We start from the raw sequence: 23,882 nt of genomic DNA, 5'->3' as shown, positions 1-23,882 counted from the left end.
CTGTTGTTTGGTAATGTCTTGGCATTAAGTAGAAACGTGAAATGTAGGATATGTTTTGGCAGGCTGTTGTTTTACATTGCATGTATGCAGGAACGCTGTACTTTTGACAATTCCTGTTTGACACAGCTGACCTCCGTGAGCCCTACCATGCTTGGGCTGAACAGAGCTCCCAACTAATGGACACGGTGCAGTGAAGTAAAGTGAATTTGCTGGAGCATAGGTAATACAACAAACAGAGTTTGTTGGATAAGAGCAATGGCTCTCCTGTGCCAATGGCGTTAATTACATTAACTGAAATATGCAGTTCACAAAGGCCAGGTTAGACAGATACCCTCACTGTCTTTGGAGCTGGCTTTGGAAGCAGACCAAGGTATGCCAGCAGCACGGTTCAATGCCCATACCAGCCTCCCCGAACAGGCGCCGGAATGTGGCGACTAGGGGCTTTTCACAGTAACTTCATTTGAAGCCTACTTGTGACAATAAGCAATTTTCATTTCATTTCATTTCACTGGCAAAGATGTCTCCTCTAAGTGTTGCGCAAGTTTTACCGGAAACAAATGAAGTTGGACATGTTTTGTGTTTGACAGGCAGCACCATTTCCCAAATAATTAACTATTAAATTAGTTACAACTGTTCCACTTTTACTATTGATACTGTGTATCTCTGTCCTTTTCCAGTCACACTGATGTTTGAAATCTTTACTGACATTTCGGTTGAACATTTCTCCTTCTAGATTCAAATGCAGATGATATTCAGGTTCCAAGGAATTCCACATTACACATGATGTGGAGATACCAGCGTTGGACTGGGGTGGGCACAGTAAGAAGTCTGACAGCACCAGGTTAAAGTCCAAAAGGTTTGTTTTGAATCAATAGCTTTCGGAGTACAGCTCCTTCACCTGAAGGCTAGTGATTCGAAACAAAGCTGTTCGACTTTAACCTGGTGTTGTCAGACTTCTTACTACTGTTATAGTCAAAGGCATAAGGGGTGCCCCAATTTTCAGTCATGTAAATTTGATGCATGGACCTTATCTAAATGATTGTAGTATCTGGCCAAGTGGGTCTCATGCTGCCATTGTCTTAATGTTGCTGGCTGCCTCTGTGCTCACACAAGGTTATGAGATTGAAATGCACGGTGATTGAAGCAAAGCCATGTCAACATCTCAGATAAGGCTAGATAGGTGGCTGGAGGAAAAGGGAATAAAGGAATATGGGACCATGGGTTTAGGACTAAACGCAGACACATTCAATAATAAATAAAAACAGAAAATGCTGGATAAACTCAGCTGGTCTGGCAGCATCTGTGAAGAGAGAAACACAGTTAGCGTTTTGAGTCTGTATGACCCTTTTACATGTTGGTCCTGGGGATTGGTGGCTTGATACTTGGCCGCAGGTGGTACAGTCACAGTCATGGGCGGCACCTATATCCTTTAAATGGGAAACAGGTAATGTAGGGGGAGCACTCAAGATGGGAGCGTTAGGTCTACATCGGGCACCACGACATCAACATCAAATGGTTCAGTGGGAGGACAGGGATATCAATTACTATAATGATGGGATCAAGGATTAGAGAGAGAAGAAGGAGTGATTGGAGGGAAGGAACCCTGAACATGATGCTCCTCCAGCATGATGGGAGGGATTTAGAAGGTTACTGGTGGGGGGGGGGGGGCTCGAGGTTAGTCTGGTAGCAGTACCACAACACCATCATTTTTCAAGCTGATCCAATGACGCGGTTGAAAAACAAGCTCTGAAAAAAACTGCCACCTGGGCATCCTGGTAGTCCCAGGGTGGCACTGCCAAAGTGACAAGTTGGCAGTGCCAAGGTGCCAGGCGGCATGCCAGAGTGCCACCCTGCCCTGTCCCTACCACCCGAGGATCTGCAATAGCCAGGGAGACTCCTAGATGTCGTTACGCCTGTTCCCCGTTTATGTGGACCAGGACTAAACGACACGATGTCTCCCAGGCGCTGCTGTTGAGTCCGAGGTGCTGGTGAAACTGGCGACCGGATATTTAAATGAGTCCAATGGCTCATTTAAATATGCAGATCTAGATTTCGGCCAGAGAGAACAAGATCCAGATCGTGATGTCTCGCGAGATTCCGTTGAATCTCGAGACGTTTCAAGCATCGCGAATCTCACAAGACGCCTCTCGGGAGATTCAACAGCCTCGTTCCGACACATGGTCGGGCACGTCGAGGCCACTGAATCGCGCCCATTAATTCATTGAATTTAATTTCTGATCTGAAGCATTTGAATTAATAAAACTGGTCAATAGCAGATTAGGCACAAGATGAAACATTGATGTATGTAAGCCATTGCCACACTAGAAATAGATAGAGGCAGCAGAGGATTTCCTTTAAAGTGCTGCAAACTAATTGATACTAGATAGAAATGGTTGACTCAAGGATAATACAATTTAAAATCTAGATTGCATATATGGAGGATAATGAAAGAGATGCAGTTCTAATCTTCATGGACCTTCTACTTCTTACTAAATTATTATGAGTGCTTTGAAAGAAAACTAAATAATTAAAACAAGATATTTACACATCTTGCTGATGAAGCACCAGAGACTATTTGATAAAGGAAGGAACATTTTGAACTATAAATATCACTGCTCATTCTGTAATATACTGAAATGTAGGCATTTCCAACTAGACAGTCAGAATCGAAGCCATTCATAAAACTGAACAGTAACTTCTTGCTGTGTGTTAGTCGGAACATACCTGTTTGAATTTTTAGGATGGCAAGGGCTCAAAGAGTTGGTGGGGGAACATATCCCTGCAGGCTCCGATTGCCCTGCTGCCAATTTACAATCTAACAGGCATTGATTGGCATTAGGCAACACTTCTGCCCATATCTCGGGAGTAGATTCCACCTTGGAACGTTGCAGTGGTCGGAAGAGGAATGCACAGCGCTACCTGAGGCTAAGTCCCGGGAACCAAATACCCAGGTAAGTGTAACAGGTCTGCAGTCCTGCCACATCTAGTCATGAATGGTGGTGGACAATTAAACATCTCACTGGAGGAGGAGGTTCAACAAATACCCCCATCCTCAATAATGGAAGAGCCCAGCACATCAATGCAAAAGATTAGGCTGAAGCATTTGCTACAGTTTTCAGCGAGAAGTTACAAGTTGATGACCCATCTCGGCCTCCTCCAGACGTCCCCAGCATCATAGATACCAGTCTTCAGCCAATTCAATTCACTCCATCTGATATCAACAAATCAAAACAGCTGAAGACATCATAATAATAATAATCTTTATTGGACACAGCACTAAACCACATGGACTGCAGCGGTTCAAGAAGACAGATCACCACCACCTTCTCAAGGGCAATTAGGGATGGCCAACAAATGCTGACTTATCCAGCGAAGCCTGCATCCTTTGAATGAATTTTTAAAAAATAAACTGAAAATGCTGACAATATTCTGGCAATGGTACTGAAGACTTGTATCCCAGAACTTGCCGTGCCACTACCCACAGCTACAACTCGGGCATCTACCCAGCCATGTGGACTCAGGTGAGCCCGGTCCACAAAAAACAGAAAAATCCAACCAGTCTCATTACCAGCCTGTCAGTCTATTTTTGATCATCAGTAAAGTGGTGGAAGAGGTCATCAATGGTGCTATCAAGCAGCACTAAAATAGGAGCAGGAGGAGGCCATTAAGCCCTCCAAGCTTGCTCCGCCATTCATTATGATCATAGCTGATCATCCAATTCAATAGCCTAATCCCGATTTGCCCCCATAACCTGCTCACGGACGCTCAATTTAGGTTCCACCAGGACCATTTGGCTCCTGACCTCATTACAGCCTTGTTCAAACCTGGAGCTGAATGCAAGAAGTAACATCAAGGCCGAATTTGACCGAGTATGGCATCAAAGAGCCCTAGCAAAACTGGAGTCAATGAGAGTCAGTGGAAAAATTTGACTCTGGTTGGAGTCATAGCTAGCACAAAGGAAGATGGTTGTGGTTGTTGGTGGTCAGACATCTGAGCTCCAGGACATCATTGCAGGAGTTCCTCAGGGTAGTGTCCTACGCCCAACCATCTTCAGCTGCTTCATTGATGACCTTTCTTCCATCATAAGGTCAGAAGTGGGCATGATCACTGATGATTCCACAATGTTCAGCAATATTCGCAACTCCTCAGATACTGAAGCCATCAATGTCCAAATGTAGCATGACCTGGACAAGTGGCTGGTAACATCCATGCCACACAAGTGCCAGGCAATGACCACCTCCAATAAGAGAGAATCTAAAGCATCACCCCTTGGCATTCAATGGCATTACCATCACTGAATCCCCCACTATGGGGGTTACCATTGACCAGAAACTGAACTGGACCAGCCATATAAATACTTTGGCTACAAGAGCAGGTCAGAGGTTAGGAACCTTGTGGCAAATAACTCACTTCATGACACCCCAAAGCCTGTCCACAGTCTACAAGGCACAAGTCAGGAGTGTGATGGAATACTCTCCACTTGCCTGGATGAGTGCAGCTCCAACGACACTCAAGAAGCTCAACACCATCCGGAACAAAGCAGCCCGCTTGATTGCTCCCCCTTCCACAAACATTCACTCCCTCCACCACCGACGCATAATAGCAGTCGTGTGTACCATCTACAAGATGCATTACAGGAACTCACCAAGGATCCTTCTACAACACCTTCCAAACACACGACCACTGCTACCTAGAAGGACAAGGGCAGCAGATACATGGGAACACCACCAACTGTAAATTCACCGCCAAGCTGCTCACCATCCTGACTCGGAACTATATTGGCCGTTCCTTCGCTGTCACTGGGTCAAAATCCTGGAACTCCCTCCCTCACAGCACTATGGGTGTACCAATACCTCAGGGACTGCAGCGGTTCAAGAAGGCAGATCACCACCACCATTAGGGATGGGTAAAAATGCTGGCCGAGACTGCGAAGCCTGCATCATTTGAATGAATTTTTAAAAATTCAACATGCTCCTTCCCTGCTTCCTTTCACTCTCCGACAATCACTGCACCATACTTCACTCCATCGCCTTCCTCTCCTATTCTACACTTCCCACTCAAACCACTTTTGCAACCCTCAATTTCCCACACCTTACATCTTACATACTACGTATAAACCACTTAATCATGTCATTACTTACCTGTGGTCTGGTTGCTCCATGATCCTGGGAGTCCAGCTTCTGTCTTGTGGCAGCAGCCAGAGCCTCCTGAGTGGAAGTGCTGAGCACAAGAGCTGCCAGCCACTGATTGGCCAGCAGCTCTTGGTATGTGAGACTTCCACCTCCGGGGTCTTGATTCCAGGGAAGGCCTGTCGCTGGCCTTCCCACTGCCTGGCTTGCAAGCGGTTTGATGGGCCTTCCCGAAAAATGGCAGTGGGGCTCTCTTGCTGCAGCTGACAGGCAAGACTCCTAACACCTCACCCAGATTCCACCCACGGTGTTACTTGGTCTGGCTTTCTCGAGTACCAGCTCAAAGGCTGGCACCATGTATACTTGGTACCTACCATGGTGAAGTCTATGCTGACAGCTTGGACAGACACCATAGACAGACATCTCATTGTTGGAATGTAAGTTCAGATGGCTTTCATATTGGCTCTGGGCCTTTGAAAATGTTGCATCATTCTTTCACTTTGTCCTTGAGCAGAGCTGTTTGAGTGCCGGGGTGCAATCCCAGGAGAGTGGCCTGAGAGGGGTTCCTGCAGTTTTCTTTTTATTCGTTCGTGGGACATGGGAGTCACAGGCTGTGCCAGTATTTATTGTCCGTCCCTAATTGCCCTTGGGGAGCAGTTAAGAGTCAACCACATTGCTGTGGGTCTGGAGTCACATAGCAGGCAGACTGGGGAAGGATGGCAGATTTCCTTCTCTTTTTAAAAAAAAATAATTTTTATTAAAGGTTTTCATAAAATATCAATAACAAAATGAGAAAGAAAAAAGAACCCAACAGGGTTAAGTACAAAACACAATCTAAAAAAGCAACCCCCCAAACCCCTCCCCCCGTACATAAATAATAAATTAACATTAACACCCCGACTTAACACAACAGGTGTATGCACCCCCTCAGACCCTCCAGTGTAAATAACATAAACAAAAATAAAGTAACCCCACCCCCCGAGCTGCTGCTGCCATTGACCAATGTCTAGCGTTCTGCCAGAAAGTCTAAGAACGGTTGCCACCGCCTAAAGAACCCTTGTACCGACCCTCTCAAGGCGAATTTCACCCTCTCCAATTTAATGAACCCTGCCATATCGCTGATCCAGGATTCCACGCTTGGGGGCCTCGCATCTTTCCACTGAAGGAGAATCCTTCGCCGGGCTACCAGGGACGCAAAGGCCAGAATTCCGGCCTCTTTCGCCTCCTGCACTCCCGGCTCCTCTGCCACCCCAAATATTGCGAGCCCCCAGCCCGGTTTGACCCTGGATCCTACCACACTCGACACCGTCCTCGCTACGCCCTTCCAAAATTCCTCCAGCGCTGGGCACGCCCAGAACATATTGGTGTGATTTGCTGGGCTCACTGAGCACCTAACACACCTGTCGTCACCCCCAAAGAACCGGCTCATCCTTGTCCCGGTCATGTGTGCCCTGTGCAGCACATTAAACTGTATGAGGCTGAGCCTCGCGCACGAAGAGGAAGAGTTCACCCTCCCTAGGACATCTGCCCACGTCCCCTCTTCGATCTCCTCTCCCAACTCCTCCTCCCACTTACCTTTCAACTCCACCACCGAGGCCTCCTCCTCCTCCTGCATCACCTGGTACGTTTCCGAGATCTTCCCCACTCTCACCCACCCCCCCGAGAGCACCCTGTCCTGTACTGTGTGTGGCAGTAGCCGCGGGAATTCCACCACCTGCCGTCTGGCAAACGCCCTTACCTGTAAGTACCTGAAGGTGTTCCCCAGGGGGAGCCCGTACTTCTCCTCCAGCTCACCCAAGCTCGCAAACTTCCCGTCCACAAACAGGTCCCCCAACGTTCGTATCCCTGCCCTGTGCCACCCCGAAAACCCTCCACCTGTTCTTCCTGGGGCGAACCGGTGGTTCCCCCGTAATGGGGTCCACGCCGAGGCCCCAACTTCCCCCCTATGCCGCCTCCACTGCCCTCAAATCTTGAGGGCTGCCACCACCACCGGGCGCGTGGTATACCTCCTTGGAGGGAGCGGCAGCGGCGCCGTTGCCAGCGGCCCCAGACTCGTACCCACAGGACGCCGTCTTCAGCCTCTTCCATGCAGCCCCCTTCCCCTCCATCACCCACTTGCGCACCATCGTCGCATTGGCGGCCCAGTAGTACCCACAGAGGTTGGGCAGCGCTAGCCCCCCCTATCTCTACTCCGCTCCAGGAACACCCTTCTCGCCCTCGGAATCCCTCGCGCCCACACAAACCCCATTATACTCCTGTTAACCCGCCTGAAAAAAGCCTTCGGGATAAACACAGGGAGGCACTGGAACAGGAACAAAAACCTTGTGAGCACCGTCATTTTGATTGACTGCACCCTACCCGAAAGCGGCAACGCGTCCCACCTCTTGAACTCCTCCTCCATTAGCTCCACCATACTTGTGAAATTAAGCCTATACAGGGCCCCCCAGCTCCTGGCCACCTGGACCCCCAAATATCTGAAGCTCCTCTCAGCCCTTTTTAGTGGGAGCTCGCCAATCCCCCTCTCCTGGTCCCCTAGCTGAACTACGAACAGCTCGCTCTTCCCCATATTGAGCTTGTACCCCGAAAAGTCCCCGAATTCCCCTAAGGATCCTCATTACCTCTGGCATTCCTCCCACCGGGTCCGCCACATACAGCAGCAGGTCGTCCGCATAAAGCGACATCCTATGCTCCTACCCACCCCGCACCAACCCCCTCCAGTTCCTCGACTCTCTCAGTGCCATAGCCAGGGGTTCAATCGCCAGTGCGAAGAGCAGGGGGGACAGGGGACACCCCTGTCTCGTCCCTCGGTGCAACCGAAAGTACTCGGACCTCCTCCTATTTGTGGCCACACTCGCCATCGGGACCTCGTACAACAGCCTAACCCACCTGCCAAACCCCTCCCCAAACCCGAACCTCTTCAGCACCTCCCACAGGTACCCCCACTCTACCCTATCGAAGGCTTTCTCAGCGTTCATCACCACCGCTATCTCCGCCTCCCCCTCCCTCGCCGGCATCATGATAACGTTCAAAAGCCTCCGCACATTCGCGTTCAACTGTCTCCCCTTCACAAACCCCGTCTGGTCTTCATGGCTGATCTGCGGCACACAATCCTCAATCCTTGTGGCTAAGACCTTCGCCAGCACCTTGGCAGCTACATTTAGAAAGGAAATCGGTCTGTAAGACCCACATTGCAGTGCATCCTTGTCCCGCTTCAGGATCAAGGATATCAGTGCCCGGGACATCGTCGGGGGTAAAGCCCCCCCCTCCTCCCTTGCCTCATTAAAGGTCCTAATTAACAGCGGGCTCAACAGGTCCATATATATTTTATAGAACTCGACCGGGAAACCGTCCGGCCCCGGTGCCTTCCCCGCTTGCATGCTTCCTATCCCTTTGATCAGCTCCTCCAGCCCAATCGGGGGCCCCAGTCCCGCCACCAGTCCCTCTTCCACCTTTGGAAACCTCAATTGGTCCAGGAAACGGCTCATCCCTCCCTCCTCCCGTGGGGGCTCGGATCGGTACAATTCCTCGTAGAAGTCCCTGAAGACCCCATTGATGCCAACCCCACTCCGCACCACGCTCCCTCCCCTGTCCTTAACGCCCCCGATCTCCCTAGCTGCGTCCCGCTTCCGAAGCTGATGCGCCAGCATCCGGCTTGCCTTTTCCCCATACTCGTAGACCGCCCCCTGGGCCTTCCTCCACTGCACCTCCGCCTTCCTGGTGGTCACCAGGTCGAATTCGGCCTGGAGGCTGCGCCTCTTCCTCAACAATCCTTCCTCAGACTCTTCCGCATACCTCCTGTCTACCCTCACCATCTCCCCCACCAGCCTCTCCCTCTCCCCCCGCTCCCTCCTCTCCTTGTGGGCCCTAATGGAGATCAGCTCTCCCCTCACCACCGCCTTCAGTGCCTCCCATACCATCCGCACTCGGACCTCCCCATTGTCGTTGGTCTCCAAGTACCTCTCTATACTTCCTCGGACCCGCTCGCTCACCTCCTCGTCCGCCAACAGCCCCACCTCCAAGCGCCACAGCGGGCGCTGGTCCCTCTCCTCCCCCATCTCCAAGTCCACCCAATGCGGGGCGTGGTCCGAAATGGCTATTGCCGAATACTCGGTATCCTCTACTCTCGCTATCAGCGCCCTACTCAAAATGAAAAAGTCGATTCGAGAATAAGCCTTATGGACATGTGAGAAGAATGAAAATTCCCTCGCCCCCGGCCTTGCAAATCTCCAACGGTCCACCCCTCCCATTTGGTCCATAAATCCCCTCAACACTCTAGCCGCCGCCGGCTTCCTACCCGTCCTAGACCTGGAGCGATCCAGTGCCGGATCCAACACCGTGTTAAAGTCTCCCCCCATTATCAGGCCCCCCACTTCCAAGTCTGGGATCCGACCCAACATACGCCGCATAAAACCCGCATCGTCCCAGTTCGGAGCAAACACATTGACCAGTACTACCCTCTCTCCCTGCAACGTACCACTTACCATTATGTACCTACCGCCATTATCTGCCACAATGCTCGACGCCTCGAACAACACCTTCTTTCCCACCAAGATCGCCACCCCTCGATTTTGGGCATCTAGCCCCGAGTGAAACACCTGACCTACCCACCCTTTCCTCAGTCTTACCTGGTCTGCCACCTTCAGGTGTGTCTCCTGGAGCATAACCACATCCGCCTTGAGCCCCTTCAGGTGCGTGAACACGCGGGCCCGCTTAACCGGCCCATTCAGTCCCCTTACATTCTAGGTTATCTGCCGGATCAGGGGGCTACCCGCCCCCCCCTCCCCCGCCAACTAGCCATGACCCCTCCTCGGCCAGCCACGTGCCCGCACCCCACACCCGGCCCGTTCTCCACAGCGGCATACTCCCGTCTCGACCCCCCCACTCGCTCCAGCTTGACCTTAGCAGCAGCAACTCGATTCCCCCCCACCCACCCCCCCCATACCCCACCCTCCCCCCGGCTAGGACCCATCCTAGCTGGTTTACTCCCCCCATTGCACTTCCGCAACTCAGCAAACTCCTGCTGACCCCGGCCACTCCCGCCTCCCCTTCGACTCCTCCCATTGTGTGGCACACCCTCCTCTCCCGCTCCTCATCCACAGGCTCTCCCCCTCCCCCCTCTGTTTTAAGCGCGGGAAACAATCCTCGCTTCCCCGCCCCGCCCCCCCCCCCCCCCCCCCCCCCCCCACACACCCCCAGTCTTCGGCACGGGAAAAAAGCCCGCGCTCTCCATCTACCAGGCCCCGCCACCAACCAAAACAGTGCCCAACCCGCCCCATCCACCCTCCCCAACCCAAAAGAGAAAAACACAGAGAAAAAGAAACCCAAAACAATGCAAAGGCATTATCGGTAGCCCCCCACCGAACAAAAACTTGGCATAACATATCCACCGCAGTCCCCAATCGCCCATCACGACCCTCAGTCTGTGTCCAGCTTCTCGGCCTGAACAAAGGCCCACGCCTGCTCCGGAGACTCAAAATAATGGTGCCGGTCCTTGTAGGTAACCCACAGACGCGCCGGCTGCAACATGCCAAACTTCACCCCCTTCCTGTGCAGCACCGCCTTCGCTCGATTGTACCCGGCCCTCCTCTTCGCCACCTCCGCACTCCAGTCCTGGTATATCCGAACCTCCGCGTTCTCCGACCTGCTGCTCCTCTCCTTCTTGGCCCACCTGAGCACACACTCACGATCGACGAACCGATGGAACCGCACCAGCACCGCCCGCGGAGGCTTGTTAGCCTTGGGCCTCCTCGCCAACACGCTATGGGCCCCTTCCAGCTCCAGGGGCCCCTGGAAGCACCCCGCTCCCATCAGCGAGTTCAACATTGTGACCACATAGGCCCCCACGTCCGGCCCCTCCAGCCCCTCCGAGAGGCCCAGAATCCGCAGATTCTTCCGCCTCGACCGATTCTCCATCTCCTCGAACCGAGCTCTTTGTCGAGCCTCTCGGATCGCCACCCCTTGGGTCATCTGTGTCTCCAGCAGCTTATCAATAGAAGCCTTCATCGGCTCTAGCAGGTCCGTTTTAATCTCTCTGAGGCAGCGCTGGATACCCTCCTGTTGCTCCTCCGCCCACTGCCTCCACGCTGCCTGGTCTCCGCCCGCCGCCATTTTGTCCTTCTTCCCTCCCTTCTTCGGGTCCACCACCACCTTTTTTGTCGCCCCCGCTCCTAGTTAAAGCCATAAACTGACGGGGAGCTATTATTAACTCCTTCCCACACCGGGAAACGTCGAAAAAGTGCCCTTGGGGGCCCTGAAAAGAGCCCAAAAGTCCGTTTTTGCGGGAGCCGCCGAATGTGCGACTTAGCTCCGCATAGCCGCAACCGGACGTGGATTTCCTTCTCTAACGGACATTAGTGAACCAGATGGGTTTTTACACCAATCGACATTGGTTTTGTGATCACCATTAATTCCAGATTTTTTTGTTGAATTCAAATTTCACCATCTACAGTGGTGGGATTCGAACCTGAGATCCAAGAGAAGTACTCTGGGTTACGAGTCCAGTGACAATACCACTACGCCACCACCACCCCATTGTTCTTTCCTATGAAACTAGCATTGCCTGTGACCTTGCCATCCACCCAAACATGCCCAAGTCCAACACAGCCAGCTGGGCTAGACTGCCCAACCCAGGCAGGGATTCTTCAGCCAAGCCTTCAAAGTCCAGAGCTGCTCAAGGTTACCCAACACGGCCACCTGAAGTACCCTAAATGTAAGCCTCCAAGTCTTTCACCTCCTTAGCTAAAGCCAGAGGATGTGCTTTTTAGAAGCATTAGGATAGGTAAACAAACACAGAACGTGGATGATAAGGGGTTGTGTAAAGGTGATTCTTAATTAACTCTGTTGCCTATTGTGATGATATGCATAAGTAACCATGTATATAGTCATATACAAGAACTCCAACCAGCAGGTGGCAGTACAGAACAACCACGTGACACTGTTACCTCAGGGAGTTGGTAGAGGGTTTTCGGAGTGGATAGTCACAATTTGTATTAGCTCTTAGATTATTTATAATAGTTAGTAGTTTTTGATAATATTCTTAAGGTTATCTAACCCACGCAATTGTTCAACAATAAAACTTTAACTCGTCTAGAACTAGACGTTCTTCAGTGCATTTATTCTGATCGGCCAAGCACCAGAATGTAATACCCATCATACACAAAAACTGTGCTCGCAAATGTTCAGCAACAGAAGCATTGTTTGATCACATAGACTGTCTGCTTTAACATTACTGACAGATGCATGGCTCTCATTGCAGGCCACTTGTGCCTGAGTTCCTGACAGGAGTTTTGAACCAAGTCTTAAGGGGATGCACATGCAGCTCAGTAGTCAACCTATGATTGTCTGGTTGGAATAAAGATGGCATAGTAGACTGCACAGTATAAACGAGTCACAACTGCTCCTGGAAAATGGCCACAGACCAGCATGATGGGCTGCCTTTGCTTGCAACCCAGCTCGACATGGAGGAAGTAGAATGCTATTCTATTCAGAAAGATGCCAGGATGGTGATGAGGAAAAACACAAGACAATATGTGTACAGCCTATGCCACTATCCACCTTGGGGCAGCCTGCTACATGAGCTTTCTCCTTGCTTTGCTCTGTCCATTGAGAAAGAGATGCAGCTGTTCCTCTGGGTGTAGAGAGTCTTGGTGACCTTCCTGATAAAACAGTGAATAGAAAGCTATGAAATGTCACTGTCACCTCTGCAGCCTGGAAGGACCCTGTTGCATAAAACTTGAGGGGTCCGTGATCTTGACAACCATAGACAGTGCTGTTGATGCCACTTGAGGCCCGAGTTGTGGTTGCAGAAGGTGACATAGCTCTTTGACAGCCTTCTTTTGTGGAACAGAGGTACCTGACACATTGCTCCTTCCAAGAAGTTCATGAAGGAGAAATGGGTCCTGAAAATCTACTTTGGGTGTAACTTCCTCTGCAGTGCCCTCCTTCTCTCTCCTCTTCTTGCAGTTGCTCCTGCTATCTCCTGTCTTCATGGCTGCTCCTCGTCGTCTTCCAACTCCAAAAGCAGACCGACCAGAACACTGATACAGCAATGAAAGTTTGTTGAGGTCATCCAAGAGCAGCAGGAAAATCTACTTAAAAGTCAGAAATTCTTTATAGAAGTGAGAAAATGGGGCAAAAATGCCTATAAGCGCAAACCAGTAGTGGCTGAGGCCTTTGAGTAGTGTTTCTTCAGGATTCTATTGCCCGTTCATGCCACAAGTTGCTGGGTGTTTCTCGCGTATGAAGCGGGCACTGGACAAACCACTTTCACAAAGAGGTCCTAAAAGCATAGGGCCTTTATTTAAATATTTTAATCAATGTTTAGATACTTCCAGCTCAAGTCTTAGATACCTATGATGGAACCTGCTCCAATATGGTAGGTAAAGCATTTTGCGGTTACATTTGCATGTGGCATAATGGACACTTGTGCACCTGTTTTATACCAGCAAATTTCTGTACTGCTATTTCTGATTTTATTTCCTAGTGAGAAACTGATACAATGAGACAGGCCATCTGTTTTGTATGACGCCCAATATTGTTTTCTGTTCTCTTCAATGGAAAGTAAAATTGAGCTGGGTGTACAACAGGCAGCGATCCGATCATGTCAGTTTCCCACATTAAAGCTAACCCCTGTATTTTGAAACCAATGGAGAAATAATAACAGCCTAATACCATTGATGGTAGAAATTCATCCTAGCAAAATGGTTATGGATTTACATTTTAGGCTTACCTATACTCTGGCCCATGATGAGCTTTATCTATTCTCCATAGAATACCAAGTGAAGCACCTCATGGGCAGCAGTTTCCTCCCAGTAGGGCACTCATCTGCAATATTTCTTGGTGGGAAACTGAGGAAGGCACTGCTGGCAGCTTGCGTGAATCCACAGCCTGGACTTTTGTGGTGCCTCTGCTGCTGGAGCTTGTACAGCTAAATCATCTCAATGGGGAGGAAGAGAGGAATATCAGGAGACAAAAAATAATATTTTCCAAAAACTTAAATTTTGCATAAATTTTGTACAGGCTCAATATTAGACAAATTGTGCATTTCTACAAAGCTGATAATGTAGAATACATGAAGGTTTGCATCCTCACCTGAAAACCCTCCATAAGAGCTTCATAGTGATTATGTATATGTGCATTTATAGATCTGGTAGGTATAATATGTGTGTTTGTGTGTATATGTATAAATAACAAAGCAAGACCTGATCCCATTAATGACCTCCTGCTGTGTGTCTGCTTTTTAGACACCCCTTCCCAGCGAGTGCAGTTCATTCTGGGAACTGAGGATGATGAAGAGCATGTTCCACATGAACTTTTCACTGAGCTTGATGAAATCTGCGTACGTGGGGGTGAAGATGCTGAGTGGAAGGAGACTGCCAGGTGTGTGAAATGTCTATAATATTTGTCAACCTGAGGAAATGTTGGAAATGCCAGTGAAGTTTCAGTGGCTTCTATTCCAGAAGCACTAACAGGCTTAACAAGAAGAAACTTCATTCACCTCTTTCATATCAGCAGTACAGAAAAAATGTTTACAAATTTCTGCAGTTCATTATTTAGTCAATTTCATTGTGCATATCCTCAAAATGAACTGTGGTTTTACATCACTTAATAAACAGGCGATCACTTCAGTTACTAATCCTTCAATGTAAATCTGATCATTCATTGACCACATGGGGTGCACCGACTATGCCTTCTGCAAATCTAAGTACAGTACATCCACTGGTTGCCCTTTATCCACAGCACATATTAGGTCCTCAAAGAACTCCAATAAGTTGGTTAAACATGATTTCCCTTTCACAAAACCATGCTGACTCTGCTTGATTACCTTCAACTTATTTAAGTGCTCTCCTATAACCTTTTTAATATATATTTTGATTAAAGTTTTTCCAATTTAACAAACAATGCAGCAAAATAGTCCTCCCCGTCAGCTGGCTCGCGTGCCCTGGACCACCCCCCACTATTTCGCAGGCCAGGTCCGTGAGCGGCTGCCGACGTGCGCATGTGCGGCCACTGATCCGGCAATTCTCCGGGGCGTATCGGCAGCTAGAGCTGGGTGCTCTACGCTGCTGTCCTGCTAGCCCCCAGCAAAACGGGTAATCGGTCCCCGTTTTGCGCCAGTTTTTCTGGCATAAAACGCCACCGTTCCCAGGCCGGCGTGGTGACATAGCCCCAGAATCGGAGAATCCAGCCTTATATCGCAGAGGATAATTTGCATATAACCACCAGAGGCAACAAAACCCCAAACTTCGGCATAGTGCAGAACAATCATCATTCCGCACATTTATGGTAGGCAGGCTTTGGGGAATTAGAGGTGATGAAATTCCGCACATTTATACAGAGAAGACCAGTAAATATTCATACAATTGGTTCAGATTATAATCAGTGAGGTCATTGTCCCCCAGCACACTAACCGTGACAGGATAAAAAAGAAAACTACCAGGAGTAGAGGGTCACAGGATTATAGGGACCAGGATACAGCCATGAGCACAAGATCCCCTGGCGCACGCCCCCCACCACAAGACCAAAAAGAAAAAGGCGAAAGCAACTCAATTGAAACCTCACTCAATTCCTCAGGACATCCCGGCAAAAAGGAACATCCCAACCATAAGGGGGTAACAGGATACCAACTGCAGTACAAGACTTAGCCTCACCCCGCACTACCTCATACCTAGGAGTTAGTAAACCAAGGATCCAAGAGTCACTACACAACCAGTTTCATTCCTCTCTAACTATATTCAAGGCAATGTACCAGTCCCGCTGACACTAGAAGATTCACATCGTCCTCAACCTAGGAGACCCCTGGTAACACGGTGGTGCAGTGGTTAGCACTGCTGCCTCACGACACTGAGGACCCGGGTTCGATCCCGGCCCAGGGTCACTGTCCATGTGGAGTTTGCACATTCTCCCTGTGTTTGCGTGGGTCTTGCCCCCCACAACCCAAAGATGTCCAGGGTAGATGGATTCACCATGTTAAATTGCCGCTTACTTGGAAAAAAAGAATTGGGTACTCTTAAAAAAGATTTAATTAAAAAAACAAGGAGACCCCATCACTGAGGAGAAGAATCATCAAGACACCAACAACTGGGCATCTCAGGAAGGGCACGATTCCCCTCCTCCCTCCCAGCATGACAAGGGAAATTCCCAGAAACACAATATATCCCAATGTGACCTACAACAGCAGCTATCCATCAAAGTAAGGAGAAGAAACCCGCATAAGAGAGGAACACCATAATTAGCCGAGGAATGCCAGAAATGGGCCAGCATCGCAGGCCACCTCCTCAGTGGAATGCTTTCTTGAGGGGGAAGGGAGAAGACTGGGAGGCCCCAAAAGGGGACAATACGTGGGGGGGGGGGGAGCTCAGTATACCATCCAACAGACCCTCTGCTCGACCCAGGTAAACATGTCAAACACTGACCACACCCAGGTGTGCGCCATTACATATTCCCCCTTAGTCCAACAACCCCAGAGACGACAACCACAAAGAAAAATCACAAGGAACCCGGTCCTTTCTAGGATACAGTCCGGACTATCGTAGGAGATAAGCACGGATTCCCTGAGCCCAAAGTAAAAAAATACAATACAAAACCTGACACAGATAGCTCTAGCTGGGTACTTTCCTCAACCAGAATGTGGACTTCCATAGCCATACCATCCATCGCCACATCAACTATCCACCCACCACCCTGTTGTGGCTCTACTCAACTTTTCTATAAACAAGGTGAGAAGTATCTAAAATACACTCCCTCTTTATAAATGCAAGGATTACATCACATGATCTTGGTGGGACCTCAATATGTTTAGGGGCTGGTTTAGCATAGTGGGCTAAATAGCTGGCTTGTAATGCAGAACAAGACCAGCAGCGCGGGTTCAATTCCTGTTCCAGTCTCCCCGAACAGGCGCCGGAATGTGGCGACTAGGGGCTTTTCACAGTAACTTCACTGAAGCCTACTTGTGACAATAAGCTATTATTATTACATGAAAAAAAGGCAAGATTATGCACAACCCTCATGTCACAGTACCAACTTAGTATGTTTTTTTCCATAACAGGATAACAGGCAACCCTCACTTCCGTGCTCATATATCATACACCCTGCACATCTTTGGACACTAAGGGCAATTTATCATGGCCAATCCACCTAACCTGCACATCTTTGGACTGTGGGAGGAAACCGGAGCACCCGGAGGAAACCCACGCACACACGGGGAGAAAGTGCAGACTCCGCACAGACAGTGACTCAAGCCGGGAATCGAACCTGGGACCCTGACGCTGCGTGCCACCGTGCCGACCTCTCGGTTCCTCATCCTCATTGCCAAAATCCAACCAGGGTCTTCCAGGGACTCAGTACAAGACACATACCCCCAAAGCAAGTAATTATGGGATATGTATCACGATTTTAAAAAATGATTAAAAGACAAGTAGATTTAGAGGCTAAGGTGTAGACCGTTGCAACAGTATTTATCCTGCTTTCCCCAGTACTGGCACCAGTGCCCCATGAACCAGAGCCCACTTTCCCAAACCACAGTCTTTGAAAACACATCCATCCTCTAGGCTGATTTTTCCTGTGCCAATTTGCATGTGGCTCAGGTAATAATACAGAGATTATGACCCTGGAGGTTCTGCTTCTTAATTTGGTGCCAAGCTCCTCATACTGACTATTCAGAAACTCCTCTTTTGTCCTGACCTTGATACCTACATGGCCCAGGACAACTGGATCCACTCCCTCCTCCAGCAAGTTCTTCTCCAGCCCTGAGCAGATGTGCCAAACCCTGGCACTGGCCAGCAACACAGCCATATGGACTCACGCTCTTTGCTGCAGAGAACAAACCCTCTGACTATACTGTCTACTGCTACTACATTCCTTGTTACTCCTTCCACTTGAAAGGCTTCCTGTACCCTGTTGCCATTGTCAGTCAGCCCCCACTCTCTTCCAAACAAGCTGAAAGATCCTCAAACCTGTTGGACAATTGCAAGTACTGGGGCTCCTGCACTCCTGCTCTCTGGGTCCCCTTATCTGCCTCACTTGCAGTCACATCCTCCTGTCCCTGACCACTGAGAACATCAGAAGGCTCTGTCCTAAGGGGTGTGACTGCCTCCTGGAATAAAGTGTCCAGGGAATGTTTCCCCTCTCTGATGCGTCACAGTGTCTGTAGCTTGATCTCCAGCTCAAAACCCGAAGCTAAGTTCCTGAGGCTGCAGGCACTTACTGAAGATGTGTTTGCCCTGGATCATTCTGGTATCCAGAAGCTCCCACATCCTGCAATCACAGCACATCACCTGCTCTGCCATCTCCAATCTGTGTTCATTAATCATTGCTAATTAATTAATTTATATTTAATAAACTGACATCGTCCAACAGGTTTTGGCACTGCCAGTAAACTTTACAATATTGATAAAACAATACAGTACTTACAATACTCATAAAAAAACTAACAGTTTCTAATAATGCGAGTTACTGATTTACCTGCTCCTTCTGCTGCACATAAGTGGAAATCAAATACTGGAGACTGAAAAAAAGAAGAAAAAAGCACCTCCTCCCCACCCTTCACCGAACACCCACTCAGCACACTTTACTTCTTGCAGCAAACCTTACGCAAAGCACCCCTTACACAAAGTATCCCTTTCCCCAATGCAACAAATTCATACTTTGAACCAAATTCCTAAATATACTCACTTGAAATGAAATGAAAATCGCTTATTGTCACAAGTAGGCTTCAAATGAGGTTACTGTGAAAAGCCCCTAGTCACTACATTCCGGCGCCTGTTCGGGGAGGCTGGTACGGGAATTGAACCGTGCTGCTGGCCTGCCTTAGTCTGCTTTCAAAGCCAGCAATTTAGCCCAGTGTGCTAAACCAGCCCCTGTCTCTTGGTCTCTGTCTCACTCAGGCTGAAGTCTCCCTCACTGACCGTGTGCCCTTTTTGAATTGAAACAAATGTTTGGCAGGTGGTTGAAGTTTGAGGAAGACGTTGAGGATGGTGGAGACCGTTGGAGTAAGCCATATGTTGCCACACTATCGTTGCACAGCCTGTTTGAGCTACGGAGCTGTATCATTAATGGTACAGTCTTATTGGACATGAGAGCAAACAGCATTCAGGAGATCGCAGGTATGAATTATACATGGACACTGCCTTCACAAAACACATTTTGTTAAAATACTTTGCTATCTAGAAGTACACTGTAATAATGTAAATCATCAAAGTGCATTGTGTAATGCCATTATGATTTGTCCTTCCTCCTCAAACAAAAAACAAGTTGCCAGTTGTTCGTGAAGACGCTACCGCTTTAATTTACCTTGTTTAAACTTTCTTATAGTCTGTTGTATTCTGTTTCCTGCCTTGAGTAACATTGGGGATGGCGATTTTCAGCCCCATGATCGCCATCAGAGAGAACGGTGACGCGGGCGGAAAATCCGGAGAGAATCGGGAAATGCAATTCTCTCTGGAGAGAGCACGTTGCCCGATTTTCCCTGCCCCTCGCCGCCGATGCCACAAGATTCACACCCACAAAGGGTGGGAACTTAATTTAAATGGTTTGTAATAAATTATAATATTAACAGGCTCCCCCGCCACATGATTCCCCCCTCACTAAATATTCAAACCTCGCAGATGTTGACGACAGCTTTTTAAAGACGAGCAATGGTTGTGGGGATCCTTCCGGGGGCGCAAAGTTACATATAGCCCCTGGGGGAAGAGGGTCATGCCCGAGCAGTGCCCTGGAACTGCCTCCTGGCACAGGTTGGCACTGCAATGATTGCCGGGGGCGGGGGGAGCTCTCGATGATTATGGTGCGGGGAGGAGCCCCCAATATCTTCGTGGTGGGGTCTAGGGGCCGTTCAATTTCAGTTCTGATCAGGGCACCCTTTAAAGATGGTCCCCCGATCTCTGTGGGGCCGCCAGAGTGACGACGTAAACTACGCCCACTCATTTTTTTTTTAAAGAGGTTCAAGATCTGGAGAGAAAATTGGTCTGTGCAATGGGAGAGCCACATTCCAGTTTTCAGTCTGAGCCTGACACTTTGAAAAAATACGGTAAGATTCCGCCCGGGATTTGTATGCATTATATAGCTCTCATTATATCACATGTTATTGAGTACTTTAGGCAATAGGGATTTATTCTTTCATCTCTGACTCACCTACTGCGCATCTGATGATCTGATTGACTGAGGGAACAGTGAAGGTGTATCACTGAACAATTGACATGGTTAATAAATGCCAGGAATAATTTAGAGAAGTGAAATATGATAAGCCAGTGAAAGGTCAATTTATGAGCAGGTTATAGTCTGAATTCCTATCTTCTTGTGTAACTTTTCCTTTTGTTGCTGTGGAAACTTTTCCAATAAGCTTCTCTTTGCAACACGAGTCAGAAGTTTCTGTAATTGGAATACAAAGACAAAGATGAGTCAGAAACCTAAACTGTGTTTATTTAATTTTGAAAATGTAATAAAATGAAAATGTAATAAAATTCACTTCTAACAAAGTGTCATATTACAACTGCTTGAGGGAAAAAACAGCTTTATTTTTGTTCAATACTTAAGGTGAAGAAATTACCAAGATTAGAAACAGTAGGAGAAACAAAACAAATCAGCAAATTTTAGATGACACCAAGCTTAGAGTTTTAAAAACCTCAAAATTATGGGAAGAATGGAAAATGATGAAGATGAGAAAGGGATAAGTTAAAGTGGCAAACTGGTGAGGTTTGATCTTGAAGGAAGAGATGAAGAACATGAAGTTTTTCCAAATATCTATCTTTCAAATAAACTGTAATTGGATTCATTGTGGATAAGAAAAAAATCTTTGTGTAACATGACTTGTGAATGACAAAGTAGGAAATAACCAATTAGAAAGGAGAAAGATTGACTTAAACAGTTAAGAAGAAGAAAATTGATTCATTCAAACTTGACTCGATGCTGCCCACATCCCAAGAACAAATAGACAAATCTCAGGTTTAATCTTCGATGAGCAATCATACAAATTTCCTCCTTCTAATTGGTTAAATATTCAGGTATGTCTCTTTTCCTGTTTTCTAATTATTGGGCTATTTTCTAAAGATTGTTATTGACAAATCATCAGCGGAATTCCCTGCTGGCGGGATCCTCCGGATTGACGACAGCGCACCGACACCTGTGGGTTTCCGAACACCGTGAGGTGGCCACAATGGGAAACCCCATTGGCCGCTGCGGGAACAGTGAATCGCGCTGCCGGCGGGGACACGCTGCGCTGGAAAATGCGGCTGGTGGACCGGAGAATCCCGCCCCATATTTCAGAAAATATTTTTCCCGAATTTCAATTTCTCTAACTATATTGTAAATGATCACATTCCAGCAAAACAATTTTTTTCTTTCATGGGATGCGGACGTCACTGGCATGACCAGCATTTATTGCCCATCTATTATAACCCCAATGGAGGTCCCAGGATCAGGGGTGGGATTCTCCCCTACCCGGTGGGGCGTGGGGACCCGGCGCCGAGGAGTGGCGTGAACCACTCCAGCGTCGGGCCGCCCCAAAGGTGCGGAATCCTCCGCACCTTCAGGGTCTAGGCCGGCCCCTGAGTGGTTTGCGCTGCACCAGCTGGTGGGGAAGGGGCTTGGTGCCGCGCCAACCGGTGCCGAAGGGCCTCTGCTGGCCGGTGCAAGTTGGCGTATGCGCGGGAGCGCCAGCGTGTGCTGGCGTCATCCCAGGGCATGCGCAGGGGTGATTCATCCCCGCGTCAGCCATCGCGGAAGACCACAGCGGCCGACGCGGAACAATAGAGTGCCCCCACGGCACAGGCCCGCCCGCGGATCGGTGGGCCCCGATCGTGGGCCAGGCCACCGTGGGGGCACCCCCCCAGGGCCAGATCCCCCCGCGCCCCCCCGAGGACCCCGCGCAGCCAGGTCCCGCCGGCAAATACCTGGTGCGACATTCTCCGCCCCCACCGGTTGCCGAAGTCTCCGGCACTGGAGATTCGGCGGGGGCAGGTATCGTGCCGCGCTGGTTGGCGGGCCCCCCCGCTCGATTCTCCGGCCCGGATGGGCTGAAGTCCCGCCGCTAAAATGCCTGTCCCGCCGGCGTAAATTAAACCACCTACCATACCGGCGGGACAAGGCGGCGCGGGCGGGCTCCGGGGTCCTGGGGGGGGCGCCGGACGATCTGGCCCCGGGGGGTGCCCCCACGGTGGCCTGGCCCGCGATCAGGGCCCACCGATCCGCGGGCGGGCCTGTGCCGTGGGGGCACTCTTTCCCTTCCGTCTTCGCCACGGTCTCCACCATGGCGGAGGCGGAAGAGACTCCCTCCACTGCGCATGCGCGGGAATGTCGTCAGCGGCCGCTGACGCTCCTGTGCATGCGCCGCCCGGAGATGTCATTTCCGCGCCAGCTGGCGGGGCACCAAAGGCCTTTTCCGCCAGCTGGCGGGGCAGAAATTCGTCCGGCGCTGACCTAGCCCCTCAATGTTGGGGCTCGGCCACCAAAGATGCGGAGCATTCCGCACCTTTGGGGCGGCGCGATGCCCGTCTGATTTGCGCCGTTTTGGGCGCCAGTCGGCGGACATCACGCCGTTTCCGGAGAATTTCGCCCCAGCTGTGAGATACGCCGACGGGACTGGCCGAGAATGGGCGGCCACTCGGCCCATCGCGGGCTGGAGAATCGCCGGGGGGAGAGCTGCCAGCGGCCACCGACCGGCGCGGCACAATTCCCGCCCCTGCCAAATCCCTGGTGCCGGAGAATTCGGCAGGTGCGGGCTTCACGCTGCCCCCGGCGATTCTCCGACCCGGCGGGGGGGGGGGGGGGGTCGGAGAATCCCGCCCCAGGACTGTATGATATCCCATGGCTTCCCTTTAAGACAGGCAGGCCTTCCCCTTAAGGGGGTGGCATTTTCCCTTTACAAGGAGAGCTTCAGTTGTATAAAAACCCCGGCCTAGCTGCAGGTCAGGGAAGGAGATCTGAGGGGAGTGGAGGAGTATTGGAATCATATTGAAATGAAACTTGTTCTGTAATTTCTACTTTTGTCTGTGCGTTCTGCCTACCGCGAATTCAACACCATCCCGAATTGCCCTTGAACTGAGTGGCTTGCTCAGCTATTCCAGAGTGCAGTTAAGAAAGAGTAAGCCACATGACTGTGGGCCTGGCATCGCATCTAGGCCAGACCAAGTAAGGGTGGCAGATTTCCTTCCCTAAAGTGCACCAGTGAACCTGATGGGTTTTGACAACAATTGGTGATAGCTTTTTGAGACCAGCTTTCAGTTACAGATTTAGTAAGTAAATTTAAATTACACCAGCTGCCATGGTGGGATTTAAACCCATGTCCCCAGAGCATTAGCTGGGGCCTCTGGATTACTAGTCCAGTGACATTGCCATTGCACCACTGTTGTAGACGGAAGCAGAGGCTCCACAAGAGGCCAGGCTGACAGGATACAACTCTCTTTATTCTCATACTCGATACAACTATCACTCCTCTCCACTCCCAGCAGGGTCACCTTCCCCGACCTGTTTCCAGATTGGGGTTCATATCCTGTGGGGAGTTCCTCCAATTGGGAGGAAGCTCTGTCCCCCTAGTCACCTGAGTTGCTCATACTCTGAGCTATAGGAGGGCAATCGGATGTTTTACAATTCTGTCCTGTAGGAGGTTGTAACAACAACCCCCCCCCACAAAAAAAACCAATGTCCGTCGAAATGTCCATGTCTTTAGGTGGAAGGCCCCATGGCCACTTGGATTGTGGGCGGAGGTCCTGGGATGGTACAGCCAGCCCGGGAGGTAGCATACCGGTGACCAGTGCATCC

The 23,882-nt window shown here is 49.8% G+C and overlaps 1 protein-coding gene across 3 annotated transcripts in view; it reads left to right on the top strand.

Annotated features, from left to right (window-relative positions):
- Positions 1–23,882, top strand: part of LOC140405470 (electroneutral sodium bicarbonate exchanger 1-like) — a 391,515-nt gene that overhangs the window by 254,191 nt on the left and 113,442 nt on the right. For all 3 annotated transcript variants that reach the window (XM_072493938.1, XM_072493937.1, XM_072493936.1), the window contains 2 exons: positions 14,372–14,507; positions 19,071–19,231. In XM_072493938.1, coding sequence (XP_072350039.1) covers positions 14,372–14,507; positions 19,071–19,231 — 297 coding nt within the window. The remainder of the gene's footprint in view (positions 1–14,371; positions 14,508–19,070; positions 19,232–23,882) is intronic.

Source organism: Scyliorhinus torazame, chromosome X, assembly GCF_047496885.1.
Source record: "Scyliorhinus torazame isolate Kashiwa2021f chromosome X, sScyTor2.1, whole genome shotgun sequence".
Taxonomy (NCBI): Eukaryota; Metazoa; Chordata; class Chondrichthyes; order Carcharhiniformes; family Scyliorhinidae; genus Scyliorhinus; species Scyliorhinus torazame.
This window is presented reverse-complemented; position numbering and strand designations above follow the sequence as displayed.